The 19,095-nt window shown below is 37.6% G+C and overlaps 1 protein-coding gene across 1 annotated transcript in view; it reads left to right on the plus strand.

Annotated features, from left to right (window-relative positions):
• Positions 1-18,611, plus strand: part of LOC140163062 (xanthine dehydrogenase/oxidase-like) — a 46,373-nt gene extending 27,762 nt beyond the window's left edge. The window contains exons 13-33 of the mRNA XM_072186431.1: positions 478-574; positions 1,134-1,240; positions 1,555-1,742; positions 2,447-2,612; positions 2,933-3,016; positions 5,722-5,839; positions 6,325-6,376; positions 6,998-7,118; positions 8,074-8,193; positions 8,472-8,693; positions 9,020-9,150; positions 9,672-9,849; positions 10,550-10,741; positions 11,340-11,491; positions 12,157-12,238; positions 13,152-13,376; positions 14,167-14,241; positions 14,885-14,937; positions 15,638-15,818; positions 16,885-17,073; positions 17,430-18,611. Of these exons, the coding sequence (XP_072042532.1) occupies positions 478-574; positions 1,134-1,240; positions 1,555-1,742; positions 2,447-2,612; positions 2,933-3,016; positions 5,722-5,839; positions 6,325-6,376; positions 6,998-7,118; positions 8,074-8,193; positions 8,472-8,693; positions 9,020-9,150; positions 9,672-9,849; positions 10,550-10,741; positions 11,340-11,491; positions 12,157-12,238; positions 13,152-13,376; positions 14,167-14,241; positions 14,885-14,937; positions 15,638-15,818; positions 16,885-17,073; positions 17,430-17,603 (2,907 nt within the window). The 3' untranslated portion in view covers positions 17,604-18,611. The remainder of the gene's footprint in view (positions 1-477; positions 575-1,133; positions 1,241-1,554; positions 1,743-2,446; positions 2,613-2,932; positions 3,017-5,721; positions 5,840-6,324; positions 6,377-6,997; positions 7,119-8,073; positions 8,194-8,471; positions 8,694-9,019; positions 9,151-9,671; positions 9,850-10,549; positions 10,742-11,339; positions 11,492-12,156; positions 12,239-13,151; positions 13,377-14,166; positions 14,242-14,884; positions 14,938-15,637; positions 15,819-16,884; positions 17,074-17,429) is intronic.
• Positions 18,612-19,095: the final 484 nt, after the last annotated feature.

The following is a 19,095-nucleotide window of genomic DNA, read 5'->3' on the forward strand; positions in this document are numbered from 1 at the left end:
AACGACGGCGATACTAGTTACCCAGGGGCGATACCAATCCTAGCCTATAATCATGAATTCATGATAATATTCTCCCAGACGGACCACAGCGGTGAGGTTGGGTAGGGCCCTACGTATAAATTTATTACTATATAATAATTATATTTAAATAAATATCAGGTTAAAATCGGATTAAATTCAGGTTGAAATTTCGGCGTTTAATACAACATGAAATTCAGGTTGAAATTAGGTTGAAATTTCGACGTTGAATCAACGTTGAAATCGGGTTGAAATCAGGTTAGAGTCGATTTGCAAATACAACGTGATTTCAACGTCGACACGTCAACCTGATTTCAACGTGATTTCAACGTCGGGTGTGCCCACTGGGAATGTATTTTTCTTGTCACAAGGATTCAGAAAACATATAGTTTCACCTGAGCTCACCTGTACGGGGATGAAGTAAATGTAGGCTAATATGTTACATTTCATTTATTACAGACAATAGGGGGACACTTAGTGACACCTATGTCAGACTATGACCTCGTTCCTTTACTTATAGCTGTTGGCGCTAAAGTCTCCATAGTTGACACAGATGGTAAGTTATGTGGATGGTTGGTATACACAAAGATATTATACCATTTTCACCCTGATGTGGCATTTCCTTCTGAAATGTGAGGAAGGCACATACTTTTGTAAAAGTGGAGTTAAAGAATTAAAGCCTCGATTGAAGTCATTTGGTGCAGTTTACCCCGTTATTGGTTAATGATTTATTGGTGAGCGCCGCATGTCGCGCTTGTAAACCCCAATTTAGGCACATTTTTACCCCATACTTATTGGATAACCACATACTAGTACCTCATGTGGGTCTGACTATTCTGTCCTCCATCTTTTACACCCGTCATTCTGGGTACTCATTGCGCTCTACTGCTGCCAGTTGCCTTTCCATTCCGAGATCCCACAAGTTGGCTGGTGACAGAGCATTTTCCACCATTGCCCCTGAACCAACGACGGTTCCCGGCCCAGTTTTGTGGTCAAAATCAGAAAAATCACGTCCCCCTTTGACGGCGAATACAATTAGGTCTGGGTGTCTGTGTTTTAATGAGCCTTCAATGTATTACATCATTTTTATCAATATTATCTGAATTTCGATATAGGGAATGTGCGTGAAAGTACGTTCAATGGCAGATCCTACTCAAGTGATGACAGATTGGTTAACTCCAATGAAATACTGCAATACATTGAAATACCCTTTAACAGAATGGTAAGTTGAAGTTATAGTAGGTATAGTAGTTGAGTTGGGACGAATTGGCTAGTCGTCTTCACAGCCGATTCTGACGGTTCTGAGACTCTTCGTTCCTAACAAATCGTAACCACATACAGTCTGGGCTCGAAACTACGAATTCGAATGCGAGGAAAATCCCTTCATTCTTTAAAAAGTAATCAGGCTTCCATAGGCTGTGCACTAAATTAGCGTTATTTTATTACATTCTAACAATTCGTTCGGGAATTTGCCAGTATGGCGTACTGCGGTGTAGTAGAAGTCATTTATCTTTGCTATGTCTATTTCATTTTCAGAACGAACATGTTCAATTCTACAAGATGTCACACAAGCGGAATTACCTTGACAACGCACTTGTAACTGCTGCTTTCTGTGTGGCCTTTGAAGCAGACAGTGATGTTGTCAGAGATGGACGTTTGGTGTTTGGTGGGCTACGTAAGCTGCCAGTATTTGCAGATGCAACAATGAAGAAGCTTGTCGGAAAGTAAGATTTTTAAAAACTTAATTAAGCTATTCTAGTTGAAATCCACATTTTACCCTTTTTTAGAAGACAAGATCTTAATCATATCTAAATGGGTGACTCCATTTTGAAATCTACACCCCTATTTTGGCAAAATTACAAATATTCGGATTTTTGCGCCTCCCCAGCTACACCCACCGCTGATTTCACTCTCCCCGTATTTCCCCTGAAAAAAATCATTGTTTATTTGATTGGATAATTCCTACTTCATTATTACGTATTTGATAACATGCAATTAAACTAAGCCCTCTCAATAATCATGAAACTACAAATGTGAATTTTATGGGAGGTTCATCTTTGAAACTGGGCAACTTAAACATTGTTGTTTGATTGAAAAGATTAATCAGGATCGCTTTGAAAAGGGATATGCACAACCATGAAAGACAATTCCAGCTTTTTTATGTTTTTGATGAGGTGTGGTGTTCACTTCTCATCAAGTGTTGACTAAGGCAACATGTGTTGCCGAAACGTACATGTAAGTATATTTACTTGGATCAGAGAATATGGACATGAACTTGATAAAATGTTTGTTTGTTTGTTTCTTTCTTTGTTTGCTTTGTGCCGCAAACAGGTCAAAAATAATGACACACAGCTCAGCATTGAAATACATTGATATGAACTGTAAAAGCCTGTTTGCTATTATTGTAGAATTTCTATGCATTATTTAGGTCGTGGAACGCTGAATTGTTAGAAACAACTTGCGCTTCTTTGAAAGAAGAACTCCAATCTGACATTAAGGTCAGTGGAAAAGATAGTGATTACTGCAGTAATCTGGTAGCTGGAAGCTTCTTCAAGTTTTTCTTCCATGTGCTTCAAAGACTTCAAAAGGAACAGGTAACATAATCTTGATTTGGGCGTTGTTATGTACAAGTACATTATTAATGAATTACCGAGATAATTAACAGATTATTTACACTGTCCATGATTACCAAGCAAGAAACGCCAATAACTATAACTTACTACTAAAAATTGCAGAGCGTTCGCAAATCACGCTATTCGAACAGCTGGTCCAATTTTATGGAACACCTTTAAAAACGTCTAATTCTGTAAAACATTTCCAAAACGTGTACAAAACACTAAATTTCAAACTATGATTAATTGCAGAGCAATAGTGTTTATGTTTGTGAAAGATATCTATTTATTCACATAAACAGGTGACCAGTTCCACGTCTTTGTCAGCTATTCCAGAGTTTGGTTCTATGTCCAGTAAGGTTCCACATGGATCTGAACTCTTTCAGGTAAGAGCAGTATGCTGTATCAGTCTTGTATCATAGCATATTCTGTCAGTCACGTCAGATATCAAGAGGCAAATCGCTGTAGCAATAATTAACTGTGCAAACTATCACTATGGTGTTAGTGAATATGATTTGTGTCGTTCTCTATAGTAAGCTCAAATTCAACTGGTAGAGATTTGACGCTGGACTGGTGAATGCTTATATTATAATAGGCTAGTCTATGGCAAGCCACATCATTCATAAATGCGAGTTTTGCCCGCTATACTGGTCGAGGAGCCCGCTATACTGGTCGAGGAGCACGCTATACTGGTCGAGCAGCACGCTATACTGGTCGAGCAGCACGCTATACTGGTCGAGCAGCACGCTATACTGGTCGAGCAGCACGCTATACTGGTCGAGTTTCACCACGCCGAACGGCGAGTTTTCACCACGCCGAACGGCGAGTTTTCACCACGCCGAACGGCGAGTTTTCACCACGCCGAACGGCGAGTTTTCACCACGCCGAACGGCGAGTTTTTCTGACGTCGATCTAAAATATTCACGTAGTATAAATCATAATAGGCCTACACGTAGTATAATAATGTTTAAAAACAATTTTGCAATATGAAGGCAATATCGTGTTTTACAACCCACTGTTTTTGGCTCCAAAGTTGGACTCACTAGCTTACTGAAAATTGGTCGCTCTATGAAAAATGACAGGCCCTACATGTATATATCAGGTGTTGTCCTTTGAAAATGTGACTGAAGTTCTGTTTAATGTGTAAATATGGAAAATAAATTGAAAATATCACAAATGAAATTAAAGGAAAATTGTGCTGTGTTTTAATTTAAAGGTTCTTCTTTTCTTTTTCGTATTAGGCCTATAAATTAACGTAAAAATGTTGCCGCTCTTTTCTAGTTACCGGTATTCCTCTTATCATTCTTGACCAGATAGCTCGTGATTTTTATTTATGTGGCCCTTTAAGTATTTCTTTATTTTGGTGTAGGCCTATAATAACATCATATAATATCATCATATACATTTCACTTTTTTATGATTTTTCATTATTTTATTTTTAATTCTTAATTGTGGGCATCCTCTCTGATATGGTCTAAATGTTTATTACACAATAAAAAGTGCTTGTCAGGAATGTGCTTTGAATTATTGAAGGAAAACAAATTTTTTGGGAAAACTGGATTTTTCTTTTTTGAAAAGAAAAATAGACTCTTTTAATTTTTGGATTAAAAGAAACAGGTGTAATAGGCCTACATATAGGCCTATTATGGGTCGGCCCTGCACATTAGGATCGGTCGGTGGAGTAGGCCCTACAAGTAGCCTACAACCAAACATTTTTTGTGGTCTTTGATTGCGGCTTTCCTTGTAATGCTGCAGTACTATCCGGGGAAACAAAGTAGGAAAATATATGAGACTAAAACCCATTGAGACTAAAACCATGGGCGGCACATCCCCGTATACATGTGAGTACCCGAGGGGGGGGGGTGTTTAAAGGGCAAAAGAGTGCGCACGAAAAATGAACAAATTTCAGAGCATACCGGTTGACACTTAACCCGATCTTCAATAAATAACATTAATAAATAACCTGACTGATTGAATTTGCAACTAACATTGAATTAGGGGTTCATGAGGATTTCGGGCATGATCGCTTAAACACTCGTATAAATCAACGATCATGCCCGAAATCCTATGAATGAACCCCGTTCATACAACATTCTGAACATTGTTCAAGTAGCAATACAAATAATACGTGTGCCCCGGGCGCCACCCTTAGGGCCTATCATTTTTCCGTTTACGTACCGGTATAGAGCGACCAATTTTCAGTAAGCTAGGGAGTCCAACTTTGGCGCCAAAAACAGTGGGTTGTTACAATATTGCAGACAAGTTTACCAAAATTGTTATTAAACATTATAATCCTACATGTAGTATTTTTTCGTGAACTATAAGTATTTTAGATCGACGTCAGAAAAACTCGCCGTTCGGCGCTGTGAAACTCGCCGTTCGGCGTGGTGAAAACTCGCCGTTCGGCGTGGTGAAAACTCGCCGTTCGGCGTTGTGAAACTCGCCGTTCGGCGTGGTGAAACTCGACCAGTATAGCGTGCTGCTCGACCAGTATAGCGTGCTGCTCGACCAGTATAGCGTGCTCCTCGACCAGTATAGCGTGCTCCTCGACCAGTATAGCGGGCTCCTCGACCAGTATAGCGGGCAAAACTCGCATTTATGAATGATGTGGCTTGCCATACTAGTCACATTAAAGATAGTAGACTTAACGTAGATCACCAACTATGTTACATTATACACTCGTAATGACTGCTGTTCCAAGGGGACAAGAGCCAGATTATTGCGAAATAGGATAAAAGAAAGTGGTGATTTAACATAAATTTTCAATATTTCCATCCCGATTTCACCCAAAATAGTTTTCTGAGGGAGACAGTCAACTGCCCTTACTACCTTCTAATACCCTATTTAAATTGAATTAATTAAATTGAATCTAATATGATACCTAAAATGAAAACAAACTGTGTCAAACCACCCTCGCATCCAGTGTGGTATTTTATAAATTGGGTATTAGGAGTCACAAAAAAATCAAAGGCAGATAAGCTTCATTTGAGGAATTCGAGCCTTATTTGGGGCGTTGACCCTTCTCCCAAATGGCTGCAATGACCACCCTGAGTACAGGTTTTTGCTTTTGTTGCATATGTTTCGTGGACAGCCTGCACCAAAGGATCAGCCTGACATTGACTCAATTGGACGTCCCATTGTACATCGCTCTGCATTACAACATACTTCTGGTGAAGCTGTATATGCCGATGACTTGCCACCGGTACAAGGTAAGATCAGCCTGACATTGACTCAATTGGACGTCCCATTGTACATCGCTATGTATTTCAACAGACTTCTGATGAAGCTGTATATATGTTTAATTATTTGCAACCAGCAAAAGGTTAAGATCATCCTGATGTCGAATCAACATGATCAATAGAACATCTGCATATCAACTGACTTCTGGTGAAGCTGTAATATGCTTAATGACTTTCCACCAGTACAAGGTAAGATTATCCTGACATTGACTCAATTGGACGTCCCACTGTACATCGCTCTGTATTTCAACAGACTTCTGGTGAAGCTGTAATATGCTTAATGACTTGCCACCATTACAAGGTAAGATCAGCCTGACATTGACTCAAGTGGACTTCCCATTGTACATCGCTATGTATTTCAAAAGACGTCTGCACGTCTATCAATATTTTAAATCTGATTTTATTTTTATTATCCGATTATAATGTTAAAGCATTGATTTGTTCCATTGGTACAGGCGAATTGTACATAGCCTTTGTTCTTCCTTCACGTGGACGAGCCAGAGTTTTGTAAGTTTGATCATTATTATTATTCAAATATAAAAATATGATTAACTTTGAGCATTTTTCACCAACAATTGTTGAAAAATGCTCAATTTTGCCACAAAATCATAAAAACCCAATTTCCGCCAAAATTTTGGGTGAAATTGATCACAGTTCAAAACGTTTTGAAAGAAAACCATTTCCTAGGTATTTATATCTAGATTTTAAATATTAATGAAATAAATGTCGTTATGCTATCTGGATATATTTTGGGTAAAAAACACAGTTCTTCGGGGTTTTCTGTAAAACTTTGCCCAAATTTGACCTCACAGAGATAGATTCGTCAAGTCTTTGCCACTCTATACATTTATATACTTTATACCAACAATTTAGCAATTATGAGGCCCAACATTTTCCATAATTCCAGGATAAAGACCAACCTTTAATAAATAATTTGAATGTTATAGATGGAAAATATAAACCTGCAACAGATAGTTCTGCATTTAGATGATCGAATAAGACCTGTCTATAGCAAAGGAAACAGGAACACCTATATCATTTGCACATCAGCACAAAGCTGCTGTTGTAAATTTGTACAGAAATTCTCAATAAAATAAGGACTGTTACTTTTTTAAAACCATTTTGTAGGTCTACCAATCTAGCATCAGCACAAGAGGTTGAGGGATATGTGACGTATGTCAATGCTGATGACATCTCTGGTGTGAACAAGTCAACATTGGATGATCATGAAGTGTTGGTATCAAAAGAGGTATAACATTCTCTTTGTTTTGAATATGCTGGTGGATTTCGATGAGGAGGAAGAAGATGTGATGATCACGATGATGATGAGGAGAACATATAAATTGGTTTGCCTTTCTGAAAACTATACAAGCAAATATGAGCAAATGTCAGAAATGTTTTGGGAATTTGTTTGTTTGACATTTGCCTAAATAGAGGTGATTTAAGCTTTTCTGGCTACAAAAATAACCATTGGATGCACTGATTGTTGTGCATTAAACCAAACAAAATGACAATAGAGCAATTCTTGCGACATTTGCAATAATTTTGCATGTTATGTTATGGACATCCCAATTCATGATTCTTAAGGAACTCAGTTTGAGAATTCCATTCCATTTGTTCTTGCTCTTTTCTATGCCCCTGGTTAGTCGGAGGGCCATCATTCGCGTTTTCCGTTAAAAGGTAAAAATAATGTACGCGACCTTTGTAAAAATGAGTGTCGCACTTTTGGGTATGCTTACTGCTTTTCTCAAGGAAAACTTTGATGAGAAATTTATCGCATTTCGGTAAAACAGGGTCTCGGTCCCAATCACTGGGTCACGGAGCGGGCCGAGCGGCGATGACGAGGTACGTTTGGGCCAGTGGAAGACCCAAAAGATGGCTAAGGTAAAAGTAATATGAAACTGCAGACAACTACATTTTAACATTAAACATTCACAATGTTATGCACTTTCTTATGCACTTGTCTCTCCAATGCTCACTTCCAATATACATGAAATACAAGAACTGAGTAGTTTGAAAAATAGCTTATCACTGTCAATTGTCCAAAAATCATGCTCCACGATGATCAACTTCTAATGCTGCCAAAAGAGACGAAAAGCTAAGAAAACCCATCGAGATGTGCCGCAACCAAAATTGTTTCATCAATACAATCTCCAATGCAGCGACGACACACAATAACCCTAAAAAAACTTGTTTCTTGATAGGTGTACTCTACTGGAGATATCATCGGTGCTATAGTTGCAACTACTCCAGAGGCAGCACGCAAAGCTGCCAAGCTTGTTCACGTGTCCTATGAAGATCTGCCGGTTATTACAACCATAGAGGTTAGTCACGGTTAAATGTGATATTGTAACATTTATTTAGGAGAATGCCCTCAATTATTGTGATGATGATTATAATATACTTTTTAATGAATTAAAAATACCCAACAAAAATCAACGCCGGGCGCCCTGGGTGCTGTATTTATGACAATTTCTGACTTCTGATCTGAGTTGGATATCAGATACGAGTCGTAGTTTCACATTATTATATTCTATAGGTTATTAGCACTGGGAATTTGTTTCACAAAGTGATAGAATGTTTAATCCTTATCCAAATCTAGGAAGCTATCGAGCAAGAGGCCTTCCATCATCCTATTCGAAGCTTGCAGAAAGGCGATGTTGATGAAGGTTTCAGTCAATCATCAGTAGTTCTAGAAGGGACTGTACGTACGGCAGCGCAGGAGCACTATTACATTGAACCTACTGCGTGTATAGCTATACCATCAGGAGAAGCAGGCGAGATAGAGATGATTACGTGCATTCAAAACGTCAATGGAGTTCAGGTATGTTTAAACAAAAACAACTAGATAAAGGGTTCAGTAATGGATTATTGAGAGACTTTTCGTATGTTTTGTTTAACAAAAGTTAATTTATAGTAAAAAAAAATATGAGGGTATTTAAGCAAATTAGGATTTGAATGGTAAATTGGCTCATGATGTGATGTACCATGAGAAAGTTAATTTTTATTTTTATTCAATTTTTGTTCAATTATACAAAAAGTGTGTTTTGGTGTGCATTCTGAAGCTTTTGGGAAAAAGGTGTTTTTGGCCTTGACTCGTTGCGACTGCTAGCAAGAACCCAAAAGTGGTAACAATTAATATTCTTTCAGTCTAATGTAGCCCTAGCATTAGGAGTGGATGCCAACAAAGTCAATGTGAAATGTAAGCGTGCTGGTGGAAGTTTTGGTGGAAAATCTACCCCTTCTAGCTACATCGTCGTTTGCGCACTAGCTGCACAAAAGTAAGCTATGCTACTAGTAATTATATCAATGTTAATCCTGTTGATCGTTTCAAACAGACACAAATGATTCATTGCGTGATTATTTCGTGTTTTTCAATACATTTCATTAGCATTGCAAAAAAACAGCAATTTTTAGACTGATTATAAACCAGCCAATCGCTGACTCGAATTTTCTGATGTACAATCAGCGACTATTTAAGAGCGTGACATACACATTTCTTTACACGCAACGGAGTTAAAATTTCACCCAGAGCTCAATCCATCAATCTTTATTTTCATTCAACAATATAACAACAACACCAGCAACAACAAATACATATGAATGAGGAGATGTTCAGAAGGCCAAAAAGGCTGAAACAAACACTCTCATGTATGAGCCAGGCAAAGGTATGATATCAATAGTGAGTGAGACTGAAGGAGATTAAAGCTTAATATTGCTCCCAAAAGGATCTAAAAGCTCATGTTTGATTGGTTACTCACATGATTATTATCATGTAATAACCAATCGTTTTCTCTTTTAGAACTGGCAAGGCAGTTAGGATGGTTCTACCACGTGGAATTGACATGCAGATTACTGGCCACAGAGAAGATACCATGGCAAAATACAAAGTGGGTTTTGATGACAAAACGGGCAAAATTAACTCTCTGGATGTCACCGTCTACAATAATTGGGGAATTCCTGCTGGGATTCATGCAGCTGTAAGTTCCAGTATCGGTGGTTTGAATCAATGAGGGGATGTGCGGTTCGCGCTTCATAACCCTTACCCATGACATATGCGACTTCGCTAATTCTATTTATTGATCTTGAATCACTTCATAACATGACAAACGTGAGGTTTTATTATATTTTCTCATGCTTCTTTTGTAATCTTCAAAGGTTATAATTTGCTCCCGGAATTTGCTATCAACCGCAATGGGAGCGTTGCACGGGAATTCCGCGATTTCACCCTCTAGAGGGCACACTAACTTAGTTTGACTAGTGGCAGGCGGCATAGGACACGCAACACGGACGTACGAGGCTGGCGAAGATACAGGGCTGACAGCCCCATTCACAATACACGGTTAGCGATTATAAATGGACAATTAACATACTTGCAGTGGGGTACTTTGCAGAACCCCAACGGTTTTAGAGTAAGATAATTTTGCTTTGACACCACATAACAAATTTAGAATTGTTTGTGAAGATTTCATGATTATGTGTTAATCCAATGGCGACGTCAAAAATAGCGATATCGCATCCACCATCATCTGACTAGTGGAAAATGCCGTTGCAGTTTAAGTTTCACGTTTTAAATTTTTAAAACTCTTAAACTGGTAAACTCTTTATTATTTTCAAAATACACTCATTACTTAATCAAGGCTTTGCATTTTCACACATTATTTCTTGTTATCTTTTAAGCTTCTTGGAAAGACACTCTTTAGCATCGAGGGTGTATACGCAATGGACAGTATACATGTCACGGTCAAGAATTGCTGTACTAACGTTCCATCCACCAAACAAGCGCGTGCATTTGGTATCGTTCAGCCTCTCTTCATTATAGAGTCCGTTATTACTGACATTGCGTTGAAGTGTGGTCTGCCAGTATTGCAGGTGAGACAGTGTTTTTCTAAATCCAAATATTCTGTTTCTAGAATTCTCAATTCCATTTTCTTCAAAATTACTCACTCCTTTTCTTGTCTAATTTACAAAAACAAAATACAAATTCTAGTGAATATTGATAGGCCAGATAATTGCCATCAACCATAAAAGTGCATTGACCCCGTCTGATCTCGATCACCGGCACTGGCACTATATGTCAGTTGTGCTTAGACAGGTCCATCCATGTTGTATGTTACTTGGCATGTATCTTTCATCAGAAGTAACATACATGCCAAGTATGGTTTTGGTAGGGGAAAGCAGTAGTTTTTCCTGGGATGTACCTGGCTATTATTAGCCCCAATGGAAACATGCCGTCGAGACCAGGGCTTGATGTTGATGTTGGTGTCAGTGTTGATGCAGATCAAGCCAGGAAACACCACACTCGGCCATGGCATTTCACTCAAAAATATTGTCAGAAAACTAGTGAAAATAATAATGATTTATGTATTTTATTAACTTCAAACTGAATCAAATGTATCTATTCAAGAGTAAAAAAAAAGCAATGTTGCACAAAATTGTAATGTGTATTGTTTATGACAATGATCCATAGGTCCGTGAAGTAAACATGCACAAGGAGGACATTCCTTCAACCTACTATGGTATTCGTATCGAGGGTTTTGATGTATTTAGGCGATGCTGGAAAGAATGCTTGGACAAGAGTGACTATCACAACAGGCGAGACCAAGTCAATACCTTCAACAGGTATTTAATTTTCTGTTGAGCTAGACACTCAAAACTCGATACACTCGCTGGTTATTGTTACAAGGCCAATGCAGTCATTTATTAAATTAGGCACTTGAATGATCGAATTCGGTGTTGAAATGAACACAAATTGATATACACCTTTTCACTTTAAAATAAAAAACAATAATGTTCTTTTTTTCAAATCCTGGTATTAAACTTAGGCGTGAAACTTAGTCTTCGAGTGTAAGATTTTCGATTTTGACATGCTTCAAGTTGACCAGTGAATTTTTGTTTGTTTTGTGATCAACTCTTTAGCTTTTCAAAGATATATAGTTCACTATTGAAGAATTTTCCAAAACTCTCTAACGCACATCATCGGGGCTATATATATACAAGATATAAGTAGTGTTCTAACAGGATTAATTACCATAGGTGAATACAATTTTTGAATGTATTGCCCTTCACTCATCGCCTGCCATGTCTCTGTATGTGTGCAATCTGTTACTGTTGATCTTCGTCTAACTGCACAAGAACCATGACATTAAGACAATGGAATGAATTACCCCCATCAATAGATAATAACATTTTATAAAATAATGTGTTGTTCAAAATATGTGTGAACATCATGGACATGGTGAAAGGAATTACAGCAAATTAATGTTTTGCTTCTTTTTTTTCTTTAGCAAGAACAAGTGGACTAAGCGTGGTATAGCAATAGTGCCCTTGAGATTCATCGTTGGTAATTTCCCCGAATTTATGCACCAGGTAAATGGTAAAATTTTGAGGCGTAAAATTTCGGGCGTAATTTAATTAAAAATCATTACCAAATTTGGGTTGCAACCCAGCAAACACAAAACGTTTTGGACATCCTTCCCAAAAGGTTATAAAAGGTTGTCAGAAAACGTTTAAATGTCGGGTTGGGTATATTAAGAGCATAAAACGTTTCCATAACCTTAAAAAAACATTTTTTGATAATCTACTGCTCAGCAAACAAACATGTTTTACAGAAAACGTTTAAATGTCGTGTTATATAAAGGATATTAAAATAACATTCCAAAAACATTCTTGAAAACTTGATACAAAACATTCTAAACAGAATGTTATTTTGGGGAGTTAAAAAAATATTTTGCGAAAAATGTTTGCCCAAAATATTTTCAATAACGTTTTAAAAACGTTTTCATGACCTTTATATAACCCGACATTTAAATGTTATTAAAAGGTTTTGAAAAAAAAAACATTTCAAGAATATTTCTGTGTTTGCTGGGTTCAAATATTTTAACATAATGTTATTTAAGTATTGACACAATATTTGGCAAAAATGTTTGCAAAAATAGTTTACAATAACATTTTTTGAAAACATTTAAAAATATTGTTGTGTGTTTTCATACAAAACGTTTTAAAACGTTATCATGACCTTTATATAACCCGACATTGTAATGTTATTACAACGTTTTTACCTAAACCAAAAGCCAAAATATAACTTATTTAAAACGTTTTTAAAACGTTTTTGTGTTTGCTGGGAATCGACCTTCGACAAACAGCGGGTTTAAAATGGTTGTATACGGAAATATTATACGACAATATTCATTGTTTTAATGGATAATCTGGATCATTATAAATACGCTCAAAGGATCACCCGTGAGGATAATGACATTACACCAATTTCTTGTTTCTATAGGCAGGAGCAATGGTCAACCTCTACTTGGATGGATCAGTACTCATCCATCATGGCGGGGTTGAAGTCGGACAAGGAATTCACACCAAGATGATCCAGATTGCGAACCGTGTGTTGGGGATACCCGTGGACAAGATTCACGTAGCAGAGAATAGCACTCACGTTGTACCAAATGCTACCGATACTGCAGCGAGTTACAGTACTGATCTATGGGGCATGGCAGTAAAGGTTATTTTTAGTCCATCAAGATGATTTCAATGTTAAATTCTTAAAAGTATTTAACATTGAAAACATCTTGATGGATTATACACAAAACATAAAAGTGCTTAAAAATAATCATAAGTATGAAAAACTAAATTAAGAAAATATTTACCTAGGGATATTAGAAGTTTTCTTTTATCTCGGAAAAAGAAAACCTACACATTTTGCCCTAAATTGGTTCGCGCTTATCACTTTTCCATTGCACATACAAAGACCACGGTTTGAGTGAAATGCCACTTTCCAGACTTCAGTAATGACAGTATCCAGTGCCGATATCAAACAATTTAACAACCAGGAGATTAATCATGGAGATAATATATTACGTAACGCGTTGTTCCTTTGATGCCGAATTGATTTACCGCCGTCGGACAGGTTAATCACAAAAGTGGTACCATTGTTTCAAACAAGAGAGGTTCCGCTATTAAATTGGTTATTGGAGTATCAATAAGTGACCACAACAAAGTCATGTGCAAGCACCCCACATAAGAAAGTGGTACCATTGTTATTACAGTCCAAAGGTGTTACCTCAATCAATTGAAAAGAGCGGTATTGTATTGCACACGTGCACAGGCATAACAAAGTGATAAGTGCAGCTTTGTTTTCACCCATCGCTATAATGATTAATCCTGTTACATCACTACTTCTACGGCGAATAGGTGTCGATCGCACTACTTCATGAATATTGAACATTTTCCAATATGTCAGTGCTCAAATCTGATACTGATGAATCTCTTCGTGCATGTGATTGTACTTTCAGAATGCATGTGACACGCTGATTGGTAGACTTGCACCATATAAAAGTGCCAAACCTGATGGAAACTTTGCTGACTGGGTAAATACATTTCTTATTTGGACATACATAAACACACTCACGGACATTCATACTTCGCAACACTGCACAATGCAGGGAATTGCAGTGGAATTAGGTGAAACCTTTAAATAATATAATGTACCAGATGCCAGTTGTAATTCATTTCTTACAAAAATGAGTTAGATCCAGCTTTTTATTGCCGGTAGACTGTTCTTCATTGTGTGTGAAAAAAAGGGCCTTACGTAATCATGGTTTTCATTGAAGAAAGGCCCGACCCCAGCAGGTAGGCTTCAACTTGACAGTCACTGCAATTTTCTGCAGCATGCAGTGCATTGAAGTGTTAATGTACCTTACAGGTTATTTACTATGACAAATGTAATGTTAATATGTTATAGGTCCTCGGAATCCATGTTCCATTAATCAAGGAAGCCATCTTACATTGAGGCCTGTGAGCCAACACTCATCAAGAAATAGCCAGGCTCAAACTCTTAGGAAAAAGCAATCTGGTGCAGAAATGGCACTCATGATAATAAAAGACGACATGCCATGCGTAAAAAATATTGATGTTTGATACAATTTTGTATAACTTCATTTAAAATTCTACTAAAATAGGATGCGCATAGTTAATGATTAATTTATGTATTATTTATTAACTGCTCTACAGGTCAGTTCGGCTTACTTCGCTCGAGTGAATCTTTCTGTGGTTGGATATTATCAGTGAGAATTTATATTTATATATTTATATAATTATGCTAAATCTTGGTACTTGTGGAAGCTTGAGCAGTTGCAATTTCTTCTCTCCCGAATCCCTGCTACAGCTTGAACTAGACCGTTGCTACTCATAATACATTCACAAGAAAATGGACAAAATACTTTAAGCTTGAGCCAAAATACTCTGAGCACTGATCACTGTACCGTATACAACACGCAGCACATTTGAGTAAATAATAACGCTCTCTAGTTTGGATTGTTGCTCATCTATTTTGGCTTAGTGCCCGGCGTCATTTAAGCAAAGGCATGTCATGATGTCTTCATAGTTCCAACTGATTGAAAATTGGCTTTAATTTAGCTGCGGTCGCATTTGACTTGTTAATAATTTATTTTGTGCCAAAAGCTTGAGCCAAAATACTCTGAGCACTGATCACTGTACCGTATACAACACGCAGCACATTTGAGTAAATAATAACGCTCTCTAGTTTGGATTGTTGCTCATCTATTTTGGCTTAGTGCCCGGCGTCATTTAATCAAAGGCATGTCATGATGTCTTCATAGTTCCAACTGATTGAAAATTGGCTTTAATTTAGCTGCGGTCGCATTTGACTTGTTAATAATTTATTTTGTAGGGCGGGCAGCTGAATTTTCAGATTGTCCATACTTTGACTTCATGACGTGATTTTAATCCCTTTTTTATTATCAGAGCACCTGTCCACACATGGGACTGGAATACTAAAGCCGGCAATCCGTATCCGTACTCTACATATGGAGCAGCCTGTAGCGAGGTACAGATAGACTGTCTCACAGGCAGTCATGAGTTGCTACGTACAGATATTGTAATGGATGTGGGGAAGAGTCTAAATCCTGCTTTGGATATTGGACAGGTGAATGAGTGATTTCAATTTCATTATTTTTAATCTATAACCTGCACTATTCATTGTTCAAACCCACGCAATGTGATTTGTCTAAACATAAACGCAGTAAAGTGTGATACATTCTATGCATTTTTCTACGATACATGCGCAATTTTGCACGATACGCGTTGTCACTTATACTGTGGATATGTATGCACTCTACCTTGATGTAAACAACATTTAATATAGTCATGATATTGGGCAAACTGCCGTAGACACATTATTTGGGTGTAAAAATAACATTCACAAAATAGTGTATAGAGTTTTCTTATAATTGGGCCCTTCCAGCCGTTGATGGCTCAATCATGACTGCTTGTTTGCGTCCAGGCCCTGTTTGCGTCCTTTGCTATGCAGTGTCGAGCTTTTACTACGCGCACGAAAGCCAGTTGTCTATGTGCTCGTTAACTCGTTTGTGGCAAATTAGGACAGTATTAGCGATGCCAGGCTACACAATCCCCGGACACAATCGTCCTCGCTTTCAGTTTTCAGGCTACATAATCGTCCTCGCTTTCAGTTTTCCGCTTCGTTAATTCCGGCCAGATTGGGGTATCGAGTATGATGGGAAGGGGTGCACAAGTCGTTTTTCGGCGATTTTCCGATGGGATTTCCTATATTTTGCAATCGGTTGGACGCTATAATGCTACGCCACTGCTCCTACTCTACAGTGATTGGTCAATAAGGGCAGGTGAACATCTAAAGTTGATAAAAAGGGCAAAAATATATGGCAAGTTTAAACAAAGACCTTCAAACCGTAAAATTGCTATGTCATCCTAGTGATGTACTACAAGTTCAGTTTTGCTATGTGCACCCGAGAATTTGAAAGTGAATCCATATTCACAGTTAACAGACATGTCGGACCACCAAACTAATGCAAAATACAAGATTCTTATTCAAATATTGGCGTACTTTAAGTATCTAGCGCGTATTTCTGTAAGGTCAGCCCCACCGGCACCAGATGACAATCACTTGATGGCGCAAGCGTACTATGCGTGTCTTTTACTTTTACCAATAATATTATCATAATAATGTTTTACAGATTGAAGGTGCTTTCATGATGGGATATGGCTATTTCATGCTTGAGGAGCTTCTGTGGGACAAAGATGGGACACTTATCACCAACGGACCATACAACTACAAGATTCCATGTGTGCGAGACATACCCGCTGAATTCAACATCACATTACTGCGAAACTGTCCTAATGCTAGAGCCGTTTATTCCTCAAAGGTAGGGGCCTATGTGTATTATATAGGCTATATGAAAGGGCGATGGAGTATCACTTATGGATGACTGTATGTTCAAACTTGGAAAACTATGAGAAACAAAATTTTTCTGTAGTAGTTGATGACAAACCCCAGTGTTGACTGCTGGTATTCATAATGTAGGCCTATTATACCTTCAAATTCAGCAGCCGAACTTCTCTGAGCATAAAAGAACGTACATAAGTTCTTCATGTAACAGAGTTTGTCTTCATTAGCATCATTATGTATACATTACCCACTTGCACCTGTTTCAAGCTCTAGGACAATGATGTTTTCTGCTCAAACCTTGTAACCACACTTCGACTTAACATTGTTTTCCAGGGCATAGGTGAACCTTCTTTATGTCTTGCAAGCTCTGTACATTTTGCCATCCAAGATGCCATTCAATCTGCCAGAGCTGATGGAGGGAAGTCAGACGTGTTCACATTGGAAACCCCAGCAACTGCTGAGAGGATACACAAGGCCTGCGGAGAACTCAATTTTACAAAAGTGTAACTTCAAAATGATGATGTAACCTCAGACATAGTATCTAGCAAGAACTATATATTTAAGAAATAAAGGTTAATGCATTATCCTTTACATCCAAAAAATATGTCCGACGCAGTAAAAATGTAAATAATGGGTGAGGCGCAGTTCATTATTTAAACGTTTTTACTGCCAATGACACATTATTTGGGTGTAAAAGACAATGCTGCATCCTTTATTCTATTCTATTACCACAAAATAGTGCGATTTAAAGAGAAAATATCGCTTTTTGTCCAAATATTGAAGGGAACACTTATATAGCGTATCTGAAATAAAGTGAGTGATGTAAATCTACATAATAATATCCTATATTAGGAACAACCCGGCAAACACAAAACTATAAAAAGGGTACCGATATATGGATATAAAACTTTTTGAAAACTTTTTATGAAAACATTTTTTGAAACTGCAATAACATAATGTTAATTAATTGTTGACAAAATATTTTTTTACACGAACATTTCGACATTTTAAAAATGTTGTTGCAGTGTGTTTTCATACAAAACGTTTGAGTGACCTTTGTTTAATGTTATTTTAAAACGTTTAAAAAACATTTTTACCAAACCAAAACCAGAACCCAAAATATAATATAATTGTTTAAAACATTTTAAAAGCATTTTGTGTTTATTGGGAAGTACCTAGCAATTACTATCTGTTATCAAATATCTTACCTTATAAATAGAGTTAGTGATGCAATATCGTAATTATCAGTACCCAGTAGCTAATAATATCTTATATAGCTTATAATAATATAATATAAATAAAGCGATGTAATATCTACATACATTGTCAGATATCAGCAAGAGGCAGGGGGGCTGTCCCCCTGTTTATCATTGCCGTCGATTCATCTTAGGCCGTCGGTCGACGACGGGCCTTGGCTAAAAAATAAGTTGGGGTCAACATTAGATAACGTTGTGTGTGCAGGGTGAAGAAACAAGGAACTTGTCGCTCAAATACTTTAAATCTTGGACATGACTCTTCCCGGGGGGGCACTCAACTTTAGAAGTGACGGGTATGTGCCTACCGGTGTCGCGAAGTAGGGGCCTATCGGTAACAAAGCGTTATTTTAAAAAAAGGGGGTCATTGGGTACAAACAAAATAAAAAAGGGGTCATTGGGAATAATATTTTGAAAAAAGGGGGTCATTGAGTATAAGATTTCAAAAAAAGGGTCATCGAAATCGGGTAGAAAATTTTGAAAAAATGGAGCAAAATTTGAAAGTTTCGGCATTATTTTGTTGCATTTTGATGATGCTATTCTAGAAAATTTAGAAAAAAGGGGGTCATTTGGTAGCCGCAACCAAAAAAAGGGGGTCATTGGGTAGCCGCAACTAAAAAAAGGGGGTCATCGGGTATGACTTTTAAAAATAAGGGGGTCATCGGGTATAGTCGACTTCAAAAAAGGGGGCCTATTGACAGGCACATACCGTCACTTCAAAGTTGAGTGCCCCCCACGGGGACTCT

This window comes from Amphiura filiformis, chromosome 1 (assembly GCF_039555335.1).
Source record: "Amphiura filiformis chromosome 1, Afil_fr2py, whole genome shotgun sequence".
Lineage (NCBI taxonomy): Eukaryota > Metazoa > Echinodermata > Ophiuroidea > Amphilepidida > Amphiuridae > Amphiura > Amphiura filiformis.